Source organism: Myotis brandtii, unplaced genomic scaffold (assembly GCF_000412655.1).
Source record: "Myotis brandtii unplaced genomic scaffold, ASM41265v1 scaffold38, whole genome shotgun sequence".
In the NCBI taxonomy this organism is placed as follows: Eukaryota; Metazoa; Chordata; class Mammalia; order Chiroptera; family Vespertilionidae; genus Myotis; species Myotis brandtii.
The window spans coordinates 4,881,578-4,898,917 of NW_005364596.1; the positions used below are offsets into that span (position 1 = coordinate 4,881,578).

At 42.0% G+C, this 17,340-nt stretch overlaps 1 protein-coding gene across 7 annotated transcripts in view; it reads right to left on the reverse strand.

Moving 5' to 3' along the window:
* Positions 1–17,340, reverse strand: part of NPNT (nephronectin) — a 92,031-nt gene that overhangs the window by 14,790 nt on the left and 59,901 nt on the right. For all 7 annotated transcript variants that reach the window (XM_014544749.1, XM_014544746.1, XM_014544747.1 and 4 more), the window contains one exon: positions 593–679. In XM_014544749.1, coding sequence (XP_014400235.1) covers positions 593–679 — 87 coding nt within the window. The remainder of the gene's footprint in view (positions 1–592; positions 680–17,340) is intronic.

Sequence of the window (17,340 nt, forward strand, 5' to 3'; positions counted from 1 at the left end):
GATATAGATATATATATATAAATTTTTTTAAAGGTAATGATGACTTGTCCTAGATAATCTGGCTCAGTGGATAAAACATTAGCCCAAAGACCGAAGGGTCCTGGGTTTGATTCCAATCAAGAGCATGTACCTTGGTTGCAGGCTCAATCCCTGATCCTGGTCAGGGCATGTGTGGAATGCAACCAATCAATGTGTCTCTCTGCCTGTCTCTCCCCCTCCCTTAGACTCTCTCTAAAAAAATCAATGGAAAAATATTCTAGGGTGAGGATTAACAACAACAACAAAAAAGATAATGACTCAATTACTTGTGCCCAACTGATAAAACAGCAGAGGAAGCCAAGTTGGAAAAAAAAGAGCTATAATTTTCCTAGGTGTAACCTTACAATCTGTAATTTAAAAATTATTTTCATGAAATGGAGGAAAACAATAAAATGTCATTATAACAGTAGTAAGAATATAAGTGTCTTGGGGTGGTAAATACACCATACAATATACGGATGATAAGTTGTAGAATTGTACACCTAAAACCTATATAATTTTATTAATTAATGTCAGCCCAATAAATTCAATTTTAAATAAAATAAGCATCTACCTGGATCATCCTTTGCTTCATCATCTGCACTGACTCCTCTTTCAATTTCAAATATTTCAAACAAATCATTTGAAGGATGCCGTGGAACTGTAAGAGAGAGAGAGGTTTTGAGAAAAGGGCAATGCCTTTCACAAGGAGCAGGGGAGAAAGACCTGGGCATCCACTCATCTGGAAGAACCCAAAACTTTTCATTACACTTCACATGAACATCCAGGAAGTTTGTTCTGCAGTGATGTATACAGTAACATTTATCTGTGTACAAATAAAAACTGGTTTTCACAAGTTTTTAAATTTCAACATAGAAACACATTAAAAGGTTTTCATCTGGAAAACACATTTTAAAAGAGCTACCAATTTCGAGTAAAATATTCATCTCCATGAAATTCAAAATTGTGCCTCTATAAAAGATACACTGTGAACACTGGGTTGAGGATGTTTTGATGGAAATGCCTGCCACTGGGGTGAGTGGTTTGGTTTTCTTACCACAGCACCCACTCCCCTCCACGAGCTCTGCACACTGGTGCAGGCTCATCTGGCTTTCTTACCAGGGCTGGCCTTGCTGAGGCAGGGGCCCTGGCTCCTTTAAGAGCAAATCCAAAGGCCTTGGTGCAGCATTCACAGCTCCCTCTCCCCCTCACCCGACCCCACAGTGCCCAAACATGCCATTCATTTTCAGTCTCTGACTCTGTGGAGAGCTTGGGAGGTTCTTCCTGCTAATTAACCTGCCAAACTTTCTTCTTCCTTCATTGCCCGTGTAAATATCTTCCATCATTGCCCAGTGTAAATATCACCGCCTGGGTGAAAGCTTTCATGGCCTGGGCAAATTAAATTCCCCACCCTGCCCCCCTGCTGTAGTTCAGACTCCTGTTTTTACACCTCTATTACATTTTTTCATAGACTTGCAGTTATTTACACACACACACACACACACACACACACACACACACACGTGTGTGTCTGTCCCTCTGCTAGTCTCTGAGGTCCTGGAGGACATCAGTCATGTCTTATTCCCGCGGCATTTCCGGGGCCTGACCTGGTGACAGGCACTCAGTGTTTACTGAACAAATGTGAAGATCTTGTCAAGAAACCCATGCACTCTGTCAACCCTTTTCCTCACTGAAACAAGTGGGTCAGAGCTTAAATATCCACTTTTAAAAACATGGATTCATTTAAGCAATTAGTTGCTTGTTCTTTTAACGTGTATTTGATTGCCACCCATATGCCAAGCACTGTGGGAGGCCAAGCAGACAGGGAGAAAGGGGTGGGCCAGTTCAACAAGGACCTGGCCCTCATGGAGCCTGCACTCGAATGAGAGAGGCAGACAAACTCGAAGACCAATGAATAATTCTCAGTGTTGAGAAGGGCTAGGAAGGAAAACACTCGATGATGTCATGGAGAGTGACAGGTGGGAAAGGGAGTGGGAATGGGGGTGGTGGTGGAGGGGAATTCTTGGCCAAAGACCAGAGAATACTCCCTGTTCTTTGACAGAATTTAAATTAATTAGCTCTATTTTTATAAGGCAGGGAGTGAAAGATGTAGAACACCAAAGAACACACAGTAGTCAAAAGGGTTCTTTTTTGACAATGTTCCTATTATTTTTAGCAAGAATTTTAAAAATTAATAATCTCATAATATTTACACTAATTTTCTAAAAGCTTATTGCTTTGATTTTTTGCCCTGTTTCAAAAGCCAGACAGTAAAGCTGCTCACCTTCCGCCTCACACACTCACATATGAATAAAGAAGAGAAGCTAGTTCACAGACAAGCTCTTAGGGATATTACCTGATCACAGGTGCTCTGGGGTGAGGCAAATGCCCGCCCTCTTTCACACCCAGATGACTGACAGCAACGACATCCAATTATAGTTTTCCTTTCCTTGTTGAGGCTCTGAGAAGGAGACTGTCTACTAGAAATACTACAAAATTGTAGGCAATCACACTTCATTTCTCATGACAGAGAAAGTTAGAAAAACTCTATTAGGACCATCATTTCTTTGTTCCCTTAATCTTGTAACTTATACAAATTATCTCTGCATTGGAATAGCTCCAATCTTCTTAAGCCATATTTTAGGGGCATTCTGCTAGCTTGTCAGCTCCCTTTTTTCCAGATGAAGGACTGTCAGATGGCAAGAAGTCGAGGTGGATGGGGGAGGACCGCTCCAAGGTTTCCTGGTGCAGGAGGACTGCTTTACAAAGGGGGATCAAGGAGGTCCTCTCTGAGGAAGCACCCTTCGCATGGAGAGAGGAAGAACATGGAACCTTCCAAGCAAAGTGTTGGAGTAGGAGAAGAGGGAGCATTTCAGGCCTCAAGTACAAAGAAAGCGCTAGAACAGTTGGAGCAAGGCGTTCGCAGTGGCTAGAGGATGCTGAGAGACAGAGAAAGCGGCAGAAGAGAAAGGAAAGGCCCAGATCACACATTTGGAAAACAGCAACCCAGAGAATTAGTCATCCAACAACTTGCTCAATGTCAGATGCTCCATTAGTATCTTAAGCACTGGGTTTCCAGGAGCTATTCAATTCTGCGGCGGCTGATCACACACACCTTTATTTTCATTCACTGGGAAACGTTCCAAGGAATCTGGAGACCTTAAGTGCCCGGCAGCTATCAGTTCTTCCCATGGCGTGCGCTCTGCTCTGTAACTCTGCCACAGTATTCAACCCTCCTTCCTCACACACCGCAGTCTGGACTGCTAACAGCGTCCCACTGCTGTGCCAAGAGAAGGCACACCACCCATTTCATTCCCTGGTATAGTTTACCGTTTATGTGAAAACACTAAGGGAAACAAGCAGTGAGGGGAAAATCAAGCAGTAGGATCTCAACTACGTACAAGAGAAAGGAGGGAACAAACCAAAAATTTGGACTAGAAAAAAAATGGTAAACAATACACCCATAGGCTAATCGTGGTGGTCTGATTATTGGAAAGAAAAGAGATATTTTCTCACTTGTTGGTTTGCAATTCTAAATTTTTAAGGTTGTTTATAAAATGAATTTCTACTTTGAAAAAAACTTACCTAAAACATTGAAAGGAAGGAGACGTCTATCAGAACACACACACAGACCTGGCCCCATGGCAACTATGTCTGTTACTTGTGTTTTGTCTGCTCAGAGGACTCTGAACAGAGTCTTCATACCTGTTGTTGAATATGAGGCTATGAAATAGAAATGCATTTGTGTAATCACTGCAGAAAATGATAATTAAAATAAATGACTAGCCATGCCCCAAAGCACAAAGTATAACCAGGAGAGATGCGAATACATGATTTTCCTAATTATCCCTCCCTGCATCATATTTGGGCTAACAGTCAACTGAAATATATATAAACAAATATCAACTCTTCTCTGCAGCTGAACCATTCATTCTCAAAACTAGAATGGTATAATTTTAGAGGTAGAAAAGGATAAGAGAAATCCAACAATGCCATTCCTCTAGCATCCTTTCGTCCATCCTCCCCCCTCTATTCCATCCGCATGCTAATGCAATCAATCAAGGAAGTGACCATCCACTGGGTCCCCAGTGCTGGGCTAAGAGCTTGTTGTGAAGCAAAGAGCATGCTTTTGCTTTCAGAGGATCTATGGTCCAGATGTGAAGACACATCTAACCATTTCCCCAGGTAATGAGTGCTTTAAAAGTGAGGTAGAGGAAGCTTTGTGAGCATGGGGGTGAGGAAAAGGGGGGATAGCAGGTGGAGGACGGATGCGTGAACACCTCTGAGAGGTGATGCCTCTACCGGGGCATGAAGGATGAGTTCCTGTGAGCTGGCACCCTAAAGAATGAAGGGGTGTGGGACCGAATGCTCATTAGAACTGGAGTGCTCACAGGGGAAGAAGGGTACCACATGAATGAAGCTGGAGATGCAGGCAGACTGTGCAGGGCCTTTTAAAGCTCCGTAAAGATTTTGGACTGTATTCTGGTAGAAACCGGGAGCCTCTGGAAGGCTTTAACACAGGAGTGCCAAGATGAGGTCCACCATTCTGGCTGCAGCATGTGGAACGCACAGGGGGAGAGGATGTCAGAGGGCAGTTAAGACCAACATTAACTAAAGAATTCATCTTAAAAATGTTCCCTCAACATTTTCCTTCCATTGGTCAATGTTCCACCTACACAAAATACCCCATGCCCATTGCTTCTTACAACCTTCTGTTTGAACTAAAAGAAAGGAGGTGTCCAGGCACGGGAGGAAGGAGCCAGGTGGATAAAGACCTGGCGGCACGGGGTTTAGGGGCCCAGGATGCTTCCCTAACGCCTGGGGGGCCCTGGGGCCTGTGAGGATGGGCCACACAAATTAGCAGGACACTTCTTAAAAAGAAAGTCTGACCTAGTGTTTCCTATTAAACATATTTTCCCCATGAATATGATAATTTTAATATATAACCCAAGTTCATAAATGAGGTCTCCCAGAGTCATTTTGTATATTTTACCCAAAAAGCACTAAGAGTAAGCACAGTGGAGTAAGTGTAAATATTATCACACACACCTCCCATGGCCAGCCCTCTCCCAAAGGGTAACTACAACAAAGTGTAAACAATAGTTAGTAAAGGTAGGTTTGCAAATTCTGTTTAGTGCTTGGGTGGCTCCCCTGACATGACCCAGGCTGCTTCTGGCATTTGTTGAACTAAAAGTTTCAAGATAACAATGTCTTAAATTCTACGCTTGGAGGTTTAGTTCATTGAAGGAGAATGGCGCACACAGAACTTTTCTAATGTTCTGAAGGCTCGTTCTGGTGGGAAAACCTGGGGAGTTTTAAAGACTACAGTGTGGGGGTGAATGACAAGGATTTTATGGGACAGCCCCTCGCTTCCCCTCTCCTTCCCTCTCTTCTCCTCCCCTCCCCTTTCCTCTTCTTCTCCCTTCTCCTCTCCTGCCTCACCTCACCTCTCTCTCCCCCAACCCCTTCCCCCCATCTCAATCTGCATTACAGTTTTAAATGACCAGTGAGAAGCAAACAAAAGGATTGGGAACAAGTTTCTAAAATTTCCTTAACCACTTTAGAGAAAATTCTTTGCTACCTCCTGATCACAAGGAAAAAAGGAGAGGGTTGCTGGGCTCCACAGAAATAAGTTCTTGTTTGCCAGAGCTTTCATGCCACAGGAAGAATCTAAGAAGTTCACAAGCCACCTTTGGGGGAAAGGTACATAGCAGAGCTGGGAAAATTAAATCTCTGGTGAAAGGTGGAACACAGACACAGCTACTCAATAATAAGCCCAGTTTTTGTGACTCACCTATTTCTCCTTTGATCAAGTTTCAGAACAACTTCAACACTGCCCACGAGAAGGAACAGGTCTGAAAGATGGTTCCTCTGCAGGTGTGACCACACGGATGGTAATACAACTTTTTCAGATTGAGAGCACTTCACAGGTTTTGTTCTCTTTCTCTCTCTAAGCCAAAGGAACCCCTAAAAGTTAGGCTCTGTCAGGACTGAGTCCCACACACCTGGACCCCAACTGATGTGCTGGGACCTGGGGCAGCATGATCACCTGGGGGGTCACAGAAGCCCATGGACTGTGGGGGGACAGGTGTCAATGCCCTCAAGCCAAAATAATCACTTTAAAGGAAGAAAGGGAGCTTTTATTTCTGATATTTGTTAGACCCATTATGTAAATTTCCCTTGTAGACCTTGTCTCTGAAAAGGCTATTTGCACAGCAAAGCAGTTGAGACAAGACTGTCTCTAACATTACAACTGTTCAACCAGGTACTAACACACCTAAACAAAACAGGAGAGTCCAATTATTTGGTCACAAGAAAGAATATATGAAGTCTCAGCTTTCTATTTTCATTTTGTCTACTCACCTAATAGCCTGCACTTGCAAATCAACTTGTTTCAAAGGGACCTGGTTAGCCAAAAATAACATTAAAATTGTAATGAACCATAACAGAAAGCATCAGAAAAATATAAACATCGAGGGCCAGAACACAAAATGGGGCTGTATTTTTCTGAGTTAAGTAGACAATGCTATCATTACCATATAAATGAATTCATTAAAAAAAATCTGATTTCTGCCTTTGGTCACATTCACCAAGGACTCAATTTATACTTTCCAGAGAAAACTATTTTTTTTTCTTCACCAGCCGCCATAGGATCCAATTAAAATATAAATCAAACATCTTGAAAGCTTTCAGAATTCACAGCACCAGATCCTGACCTGTAAACATTGACAACTCACTCCCTTTAAAACACTAGCAGAAACGTCATCTTCGGGGGATGTCAGGCATCTCCTCGGGGTCTCTGTAGGCCTTGCTGTTTACTAGAAACCAAACTAGCTTGAAGACCTCTTCACCCCTCGGCAGAAACAATCTTTTTACTCATCACCACAGAGAATCAGAAAAGAGACCATATTTCCATGACTGAGAACAATGTGATCACAGCAGCCACACACTCGGATCTGTTGACGGGAAATGAGAGAAAGAAGCTGTGCACAGCTTGCAAAAAAGCAGCACTCAGGTAAAAAGGACACACTCTTCTTCCTCCTGCAGGACACCTGGAATGTCAGCACATGCTCCTGATCTAGAATAACAGCAACAGTGAGTGTGCTGTGTGCTGTGGCCACTCATAAGGGCACCTGGTCCGTATTACATTATATCCTACTAGAGGCCCAGCTCACAGGATTCGTGCACTGGTGGGGGGTGTGGCCTGTGGGGCTAGGCCCCCTGTGGGAGCACTGCTCATCCTGGTCAGCCAAGCTGCTGGGGACCCGCCCTCTGAGCAGTTTCTCCAGTGGCTATGGACCCACCCTCTGAGTGGCCGCTCATCCTGGTCAGCCAAGCAGCTGCTCCTGCTGTGGGAGCACACTGACCACCAGGGAGCAGCTCCTGTGTTGAGCATCTGCCCCCTGGTGGTCAGTGCATGTCATAGCGGATGGTCGACCAGTCGTTCTGGTCGTTCCACCATTTGGTCGCTGGGCTTTTATTATATAGGATAATCTTCATCTGCAACACTTTTCTCCTTGACTTTCCATGAGCCAGATGCCTCCTGCTACATTTCAGGCATGGTTGTTGCATTTTAAATGCCCCACATCTGGCTGATCTGTCTCCATTGAGGACAGGGTTCTGTTGGCCTGGAGCTGCCATTTTGGCTCTCAGGGCCCTGCTACTCAAAGTGTGGTCGGCAGTATGACCTGTGAGCTTGCTAGACATGCAGAATCTCAGGTACTACAGCCTCACTGGGTGGGTTTTCATTTTCACAGGATCCCATGTTTCTTGGGCACATAGTGCAGACTGAGCAGTACTTCACTACACAGTCTGATGTAGTAAATGTATTAGAGAGATTAGGAATCTACATTTTAGATAAGCATCCTAAGTTACTGTGGTTCAAACAAGCTATGCCAACAATAAAAAAAATGCTTCCTGGGCCAAGTGATATTGTATTCCTTGCAGTAATCTGAGCTTCTTAGCTAAAACTGGGCATACCTGACACTCAATTGTAAAAAAAAAATGTGAAAGGTTAAAAACAGAAGTTCATAAAACCTTTCGTGAATTTTTAAAAACACTGTGTTCTAAATAAATTTAGCATGATTAAGAATTAAGAATCTATTGGGGCTCTTTTTAAAAACACACAGCACACTGCTAGAGAGAACAGGATTTGAGTACCACTGGCCCCTCTGCTGAAGAATTACTGCTCTGAGGTACAGTGAATAATGACAGTGGGATGAAGTGATTAAAAAACACAGCATGTGGATAACAAAAAGATAGTGAAAATCACCCTAATATCACAAACTAGATAGATCCGTGGTTATCATTTTGGGCTCTTTTCTACCAAACTTTTATATTCATTCAGATAGATATAGGTATGCATTTTATACCCCAAAGGGGGTCAACAGTATATACAGCTCTGTGTATTCTTTTCACTTAACATTTTTATAACATGGGTATTTTCCCAACTCATTAAATATTTTTCAAACAACATCACTACATATTATTTCATTATCTTGCTAGACTAAAATGTATTTTCCCCTATCTTCCTTTACTTCAAGTTCTACATAAAGTGTTTCTTCTTGCCTGGCTGGTGTTGCTTAGTGGTTGAGCGTCGACCTATGAACCAGGAGGTCACAGTTTTGATTCCCTGTCAGGGCACATGCCCGGGTTTTGGGCTCGATCCCCAGTAGGAAGTGTGCAGGAGGCAGCCGATCAATGATTCTCTCTCATCATTGATGTTTCCACCTCTCTCTCCCTTCTCTGAAATCAATAAAAATATATTTTAGGGTGTTTCTTCTTTTCTTTGCTGTGGGATAGATCATACCTGCTCTGATACCAGATTTTTGTCTTGGCAACTTTTTAGCAGCCCCTTACAACATACCTCTGGTGTCCAGACAGGCATACCACCGATTAAATCGGCTTTTCTTGCTCTGTGTCTGCCTAGCACCTTTCTGTCCTCCCAACTCCACCCCTCCAGCAAGCTCTTCCAGAGGCCAAATGAACCCACTGGTCTCAGAAACCGTGCAAATGAACACCATGGGAGAGGACTCTTCAGTTTTGTGGAGAGTGTCATCATTGAGTTTCCACCTCTCTCTCCCTTCTCTGAAATCAATAAAAATATATTTTAGGGTGTTTCTTCTTTTCTTTGCTGTGGGATAGATCATACCTGCTCTGATACCAGATTTTTGTCTTGGCAACTTTTTAGCAGCCCCTTACAACATACCTCTGGTGTCCAGACAGGCATACCACCGATTAAATCGGCTTTTCTTGCTCTGTGTCTGCCTAGCACCTTTCTGTCCTCCCAACTCCACCCCTCCAGCAAGCTCTTCCAGAGGCCAAATGAACCCACTGGTCTCAGAAACCGTGCAAATGAACACCATGGGAGAGGACTCTTCAGTTTTGTGGAGAGTGGTCTCTACACTTCTTAGTTCAGCTCAGCTTGACCTGAAGTTGGTGACAATGAACTCTAATCCCAACAGTTATATAATACACATGACATGCCACTCCGAGAGAGTCACAATGATCCTTAGCATACTGAGAAGTCCTACAGTTAACAAACCTATTTAAGTTTACTAAACCTAGGATCTCTCAAATTTATTTGACCTCAGAACTTCTTTAGCATACACTTGCATAATATCCCAGAGAACTAATGTTCAATCAAACACACTTGGAGAAGGGCTGGTCTGTCCCATACATGAAAGAACAAGGCAGGAAGAAAAAATGGCGACCAGCAGGAAGGTAGGGAGGGAGAGAGTGTGAGAGTGCAAGGAAGTGATAGAGGAGTGTGTGGACGTGAGTGGTGTGTGTGTATGAGCTAGGGACAGCTAGATTCTGCAGGTCTTCTAAGGGGCTGCTAAACCGGGCAGTCTTAGGCGGCGGAGTCCAGCTCCCGGCGCGGACACTCCTAGGCGGCCAGCCCAGGCACAGCGACCACGCCATCTTGGGAAACAGAGCTGCTTGAGACTAGGATCCTGGCCTCAGCACCACCCAGTCTGATCTCAGACGCATACCAGGACCCTGCAGCCACTGGGGACAGAGACCTGCGACCACAGCTACAGACCTGCGGACACCAAAAGTTCGGAGATCCCCGCGGCAGATCCGTGAGTAACAGAGCCCACCCCCCCTTCCCGCAGGCTCGCGGGCAGCGCCATAGTAACTGATAGACCCGCCCCTTGCCGGGGCCTCAGCGCTGCAGGAACTTTGGCCTGGAAGTGCGCGAGCACCTTGGAACCGATCCTGCGCGCACTTCGGGCTTCAGAGCCCTGGGCTGGGAGAAAACTCGCCCGCAGCACCAGGAACTAATCCTACGCGCACTGCCAGCTTCGGAGCCCTGGGCTGGGAGCAATCGCGCGAACGGGAATTGGTCTGCCTAGCACAGGCCCAAGGATCCCTTTTCTCGGGGCAGGAGGCAGCACCAAGCACCAGTGACTTGACTGTGTTTCTTATCACCTGCGCCTGAGATCCTGATTCCCTGTGCATTCATACTAAGAGCCAGTGAATCCAATTCCTGGTGCAAGGGCACACAGGGACCCTGATTCTCAAGGCGAAGTCGCGCAAAGCAACAGAGACTCTGATACTGGACTCTTGGGGAACTCTGACTCCTGGCGCATGCTAGGGGGCTCTGGTTTTCAACACGCTCCAGGGGGGTCTCTATTTCAGCACGGTGCAGGCAGGGTCCCTAATTCTAAGGGCACATACGAGGCCACATTGAGCGCTGGCAACACTGACTCAGAGCGAGCCTGGTTCCCACCAACCAACAACAACCACACATCTTAGTGTCAGAGCTCTTCAGTGACACTAAGGTGGTGGGAGGCTCCCACTGCACACGGCCCAGGCCCACGCAACCCGACCTTTGATCCATCGGGAGATAAGCAGAATGAAGAAACGACACAACACCCAGAGGAAAGACAATGAGGAATCACCAAGAAAGGAAATTAATGAAGTTGAAGCGTGCAACATGACAGAAAAAGAATTCAGAATAATGGTTGTACAATTCATTCACCGGATGGATGAGAAAATCAACAACCTATGCAAGAATCAGGAAGAAATGAAAAGTGATATAGCTACAATCAAAAACACCATGGAAAGTTTCAACAGCAGGCTGAAAGAAGCAGAGGACCGAATTAGTGAGTTAGAAGATAAGGCAGAGAAACAAGCTCAATCTGAACAGCAACTGGAGAAAAAAATTAAAAAACAGGAGGAGAGCCTAAGGGAGCTTCGGGACAACATGAAACGAAGTAACATACGCATAATAGGGCTGCAAGAGGGACAAGAAGAGCAGCAAGGATTAGAAAATCTATTTGAAGAAATAATGACAGAAAACTTCCCAGATATGGGGAAGAAAAAAGTTACACAAGTACAGAGAGTCCCAGGCAAGATGAACCCCAAAAGACCCACACCAAGACACGTCATAATAACGATGGCAAATGTACAAGACAAAGAGAGAATCTTAAAGGCTGCAAGAGAGAAACAGAGAGTTACCTACAAAGGATCCCCCATCAGATTATCAAACGATTTCTCAACAGAAACACATCAGGCCAGGAAAGAATGGACAGAAATTTACAAAGTGATGCAAAGCAAAGGACTGAATCCAAGAATACTCTATCCAGCAAGGCTATCATTCAAAATTGAAGGGGAAATAAGAAGCTTCACAGACAAAAAAAGGCTAAGGGAGTTCATCACCACCAAGCCAGCAATGCAAGAAATGCTAAAGGGACTGGTGTAAAAAGAAGAAATAAAAAGCCCAGAAAGAAAACAGCCACACAAAAAAAGAAATGGCTACAAACAAGTACCTTTCAATAATAACTTTAAACGTAAATGGACTAAATGGTCCAATCAAAAGACATCGAGTGGCTGAATGGATAAAAAAACATGACCCATACATTTGCTGTCTACAAGAGACCCACCTCATTAAAAGGGACTCACACAGACTGAAAGTGAAGGGATGGAAAAATATCTTTCAGGCAAATGGAAATGAAAAAAAAGCTGGGGTAGCAATACTTATATCCGACAAAATAGACCTCAAAGTGAAGGCCATAACAAGAGATAAGGAAGGCCACTTCATAATACTAAAGGGATCAATACAACAAGAGGATATAACCCTGATAAACATATATGCACCCAATGCAGGAGCACCCACATACATAAGAAAACTCCTGGAAGACATCAGGGGAGAGATCGACAACAATACAATCATAGTAGGGGACTTTAATACACCACTGACATCACTGGATAAATCTGCTAGACAAAAAATCAGCAAAGAAACAGCAATCCTAAATGACTCACTAGATCAGATGGACTTAATTGACATCTTCAGAACACTTCACCCCAAAGCAACAAAATATACGTTCTTCTCAAGTGCTCATGGGACATCTTCAAAAATAGACCACATATTGGGTCACAAACAAAGTCTCCCCAAATTCAAGAAGATTGAAATCATACCAAGCATCTTCTCAGACCACAAGGGCATAATATTAGAAATAAACTACAATAAAAACAACCCAAAATACTCAAACACTTGGAAGCTGAATAGCATGTTATTAAATATTGATTGGGTTACCAATGAGATCAAAGAAGAAATTAAAAACATCCTGGAAACTAATGACAATGAAAACACAACAATCCAAAACCTTTGGGACACAATGAAAGCAGTCCTGAGAGGGAAGTTTATAGCTCTACAGGCCTACCTCAACAAACAAGAAAAAATGGTAGTAAATCATCTAAATCTACAGCTCAAAGAATTAGAAAGAGAGCAACAAGAAAAGCCCAGAGTGAGCAGAAGGAAGGAGATAATAAAGATTAGAGCAGAAATAAATGACATAGAGACCAAAAAAACAATACAGAAAATCAATGAAACCAAGAGCTGGTTCTTTGAAAGGATAAACAAGATCGACAAACCTCTAGCCAGGCTCACCAAAAAGCAAAGAGAGAGGACCCAAATAAACCAAATCAGAAATGATAGAGGCGAAATAACAACAGACCCCACAGAAATACAAATGATTGTTAAAAAATACTATGAACAACTCTACTCCAACAAACTAGACAACCTGGAGGAAATGGACATATTTCTAGAAAAATACAACATTCCAAAACTTAATCAGGAAGAATCTAAAAATCTCAACAGGCCAATAACTATGGAAGAAATTGAAGCAGTCATCAGAAAGCTTCCAGCAAACAAAAGCCCAGGACCAGACGGCTTCACAGGGGAGTTTTACCAAACATTCAAGGAAGAACTAAAACCTATCCTCCTCAGACTACTACAAAAAATCCAAGAGGAAGGAACACTTCCAAGCTCATTCTATGAAGCCAGCATCACCCTAATACCAAAACCAGGTAAAGACAACACAATGAAAGAGAATTACAGGCCAATATCCCTCATGAACATAGATGCCAAAATCCTCAACAAAATCTTAGCAAATCGGATCCAGCAGTACATCAGAAAGATCATACACCATGACCAAGTAGGATTTATCCCAGGGATGCAAGGATGGTACAATATCCGCAAATCAATAAACGTGATACATCACATAAACAAATTGAAGGAAAAAAACCACATAGTCATATCAATTGATGCAGAAAAAGCATTTGACAAAATTCAACACCCATTTTTGATAAAAACTCTCAGCAAGGTGGGAATAGAAGGATCATACCTCAACATAATAAAAGCCATATATGACAAACCCACAGCCAACATCATACTCAATGGACAAAAACTAACACCATTTCCCCTAAAAACAGGAACAAGACAGGGATGCCCACTCTCACCACTCCTGTTCGACATAGTACTGGAAGTATTAGCCATTGCAATTAGACAAGAAGAAGAAATAAAAGGCATCCAAATTGGAAAAGAGGAAGTAAAACTGTCCTTATTTGCAGATGACATGATATTATACATACAAAACCCTAGAGACTCCATCAAAAAGCTACTAGACTTAATACATGAATTTGGCAATGTAGCAGGATACAAAATTAACCCCAAGAAATCTGAGGCATTTCTATACACCAACAGTGAACTTTCAGAAAGAGAGATTATAAAAACAATCCCATTTACCATCGCACCAAAAAAATTAAGCTACCTAGGAATAAACTTAACTAAAGAGGTAAAAGACCTCTACTCAGAAAACTACAGGACGTTGAAAAAAGAGATAGAGGAAGACATAAACAGATGGAAGAACATACCGTGTTCATGGATTGGTAGAATCAACATCATTAAAATGTCCATACTGCCCAAAGCAATCTATAAATTCAACGCACTTCCCATTAAAATACCAACGGCATATTTCACAGACCTAGAACGAACTCTCCAAAAATTCATCTGGAACAAAAAACGACCCCGAATAGCTGCAGCGATCCTGAGAAAGAACAAAGTAGGTGGGATCTCAATACCAGATATCAAGCTGTATTACAAAGCCACTGTTCTCAAAACTGCCTGGTACTGGCACAAGAACAGACATATAGATCAATGGAATAGAATAGAGAGCCCAGAAATCAGCCCCAACCAATACGCTCAATTAATATTTGACAAAGGAGGCAAGAACATACAATGGAGTCAAGACAGTCTCTTCAATAAATGGTGCTGGGAAAATTGGACAGATACATGCAAGAAAATGAAACTAGACCACCAACTTACACCATACACAAAAATAAACTCAAAATGGATAAAGGACTTAAATATACGACCGGAAACCATAAAAATACTAGAAGAATCCAAAGGCAACAAAATCTCAGACATATGCCGAAGCAATTTCTTCACCGATACAGATCCTAGGGCATTGGAAACTAAAGAGAAAATAAACAAATGGGACTACATCAAAATAAAAAGTTTCTGCACAGCAAAAGAAACCATCAACAAAACAACAAGAAAGCCCACTACATGGGAGAACATATTTGCCAACATTATATCTGATAAGGGCCTAATCTCCAACATTTATAGGGAACTCATACAACTTAACAAAAGGAAGATAAACAATCCAATCAAAAAATGGGCAAAGGACCTAAATAGACACCTTTTAAAAGAGGACATTCAGAAAGCCAAGAGACATATGAAAACATGCTCAAAGTCGCTAATCATCCGAGAGATGCAAATCAAAACAACAATGAGGTACCATCTCACACCTGTCAGAATGGCTATCATCAACAAATCAACAAACGACAAGTGCTGGAGAGGATGTGGAGAAAAAGGAACACTTGTGCACTGCTGGTGGGAATGCAGACTGGTGCAGCCACTATGGAAGACAGTATGGAGTTTCCTCAAAAAACTGGAAATGGAACTCCCATTTGACCCTGTGATCCCACTTCTAGGAATATATCCCAAGAAACCAAAAACACCAATCAGAAAGGATATATGCACCCCTATGTTCATAGCAGCACAATTCACCATAGCTAAGATTTGGAAACAGCCTAAGTGCCCATCAGTAGATGAATGGATTAGAAAACTGTGGTACATCTACACGATGGAATACTATGCTGCTGTAAAAAAGAAGGAACTCTTACCATTTGCAACAAAATTAAAAAAAAGAAAGAACAAGAATCTCATGTTATCTGGGAACTGTAGAGTTGCCCAGTCAGGCCGACAGGGTGAGCTCTGCAAATGCATCTGATTATAATTCTATTTACACAGTAATTTTAAAGACCTAGGGTCACTCAAGTTGGAATTATTTAAAAAATACATGGAGTGGGTCAATGGGGGAAAAAGGTGGGCTTCTGTAATACTTCCAACAATAAATATATTTTTAAAACAAGAATACAAGAATATCACTTATAGCTTAGAGCAACGGTTCTCAACCTGTGGGTCGCAACCCCTTTGGGGGTCGAATGACCCTTTCACAGGGGTCACCTAAGACCATCGGAAAACACATATATAATTACATATTGTTTTTGTGATTAATCACTATGCTTTAATTATGTTCAATTTGTAACAATGAAAATACATCCTGCATATCAGATATTTACATTATGATTCATAACAGTAGCAAAATTACAGTTATGAAGTAGCAACGAAAATAATTTTATGGTTGGGGTCACCACAGCATGAGGAACTGTATTAAAGGGTCACGGCATTAGGAAGGTTGAGAACCACTGGCTTAGAGGAATACCAATACCCCTTCCCATTTCTTCCGTACTTTGCTTTGCTTAGTCGTAATTTCTTCTATTATCCATTCAAAAGAATAAAATTACCTTGTTTTGTGCATCGGATTGAAAATCAAAGAAGGAAAAGTGTAAAAATTATTTCCCTGCACTTTTCCAAATCAACTAAATAAAAATGTTCTAACAACTAAAGAAAAAAAAATACATGCTTCATGTTTCATATCACACATAAATGGTTATTTCCTTAATCACATATTATGTAAATGTTCCCCATCATAGTTATTCCTATAAAATACAGTAATATAGTATATTTCATAGTAATTAATAACTAACACCTTTACTTGTATTATGTTTGATCCCTGAAACCGCTCCATGTGAATGTAAAGCTAAGAATATTAACTCAATTTTACAGATGAGAAAATTGAAATGGAAAGCTTAGTAACTTATCCAAAGTCACTTAATTCATAAATAATAGGGGTGAGAATCAAAACTAGATCTTCTGATTCAGTGTATTTATTGCCTGGCAGTAGTTTAAAACCCTCAGCTTCAAATGCCTCAGCCTTATTTTCATATTCCCTTTCAATGCCTTTTCACTTTTACTCAACATCATGCTTAAAATTGTGAAGTATGTTAGATTTAGACCTTTCTAGATACTGTTTCTTTTCAATGTCTATATTAAACTCTATCAGGATAAGAGAAAGACCATAAGCTGAAATAACTCTGATGATCTGAGGAGTGAATATCAAATCAACGAGTTAAATTTAGCTAGTTCAAGCATATGAAGGATTTACTTTGATTAAAAAATAGAATCCAATATAAAATTCCATTCAACAAATATTTTTGAGCACCTACTGTGTACCAGAGGCACCATATGACTGTTTAAGGGGAAAACATCTGGGGGTTAAACAGTTTTAAAAAGGTTCCCCTTGCAATTAGTATTGGGTCAGATCTGACCATTATGTATCTTTGGGCCCCAAAGAGTGTTCCTTGAATACATGGAGTGTGAGGTCAGGTGAGAGTGACCAATTGTGTACCTGACAGTACTGAAGAAAACTGAGACAGAAATGTAATTTCATGACTGACAGAGGGATGGGGGGTGAGGGGGTTGGGTGAAAAAGGTGAAGGGATTAAGAATCTGTATTGGTAGTTATACAATAGTTACAGAAATGTAAAGTACAGCATAGGGATTATAGTCAATACTAGAGGCCCGGTGCACAAAAATTTGTGCATGCGGGGGGGGGGGGGGTCCCT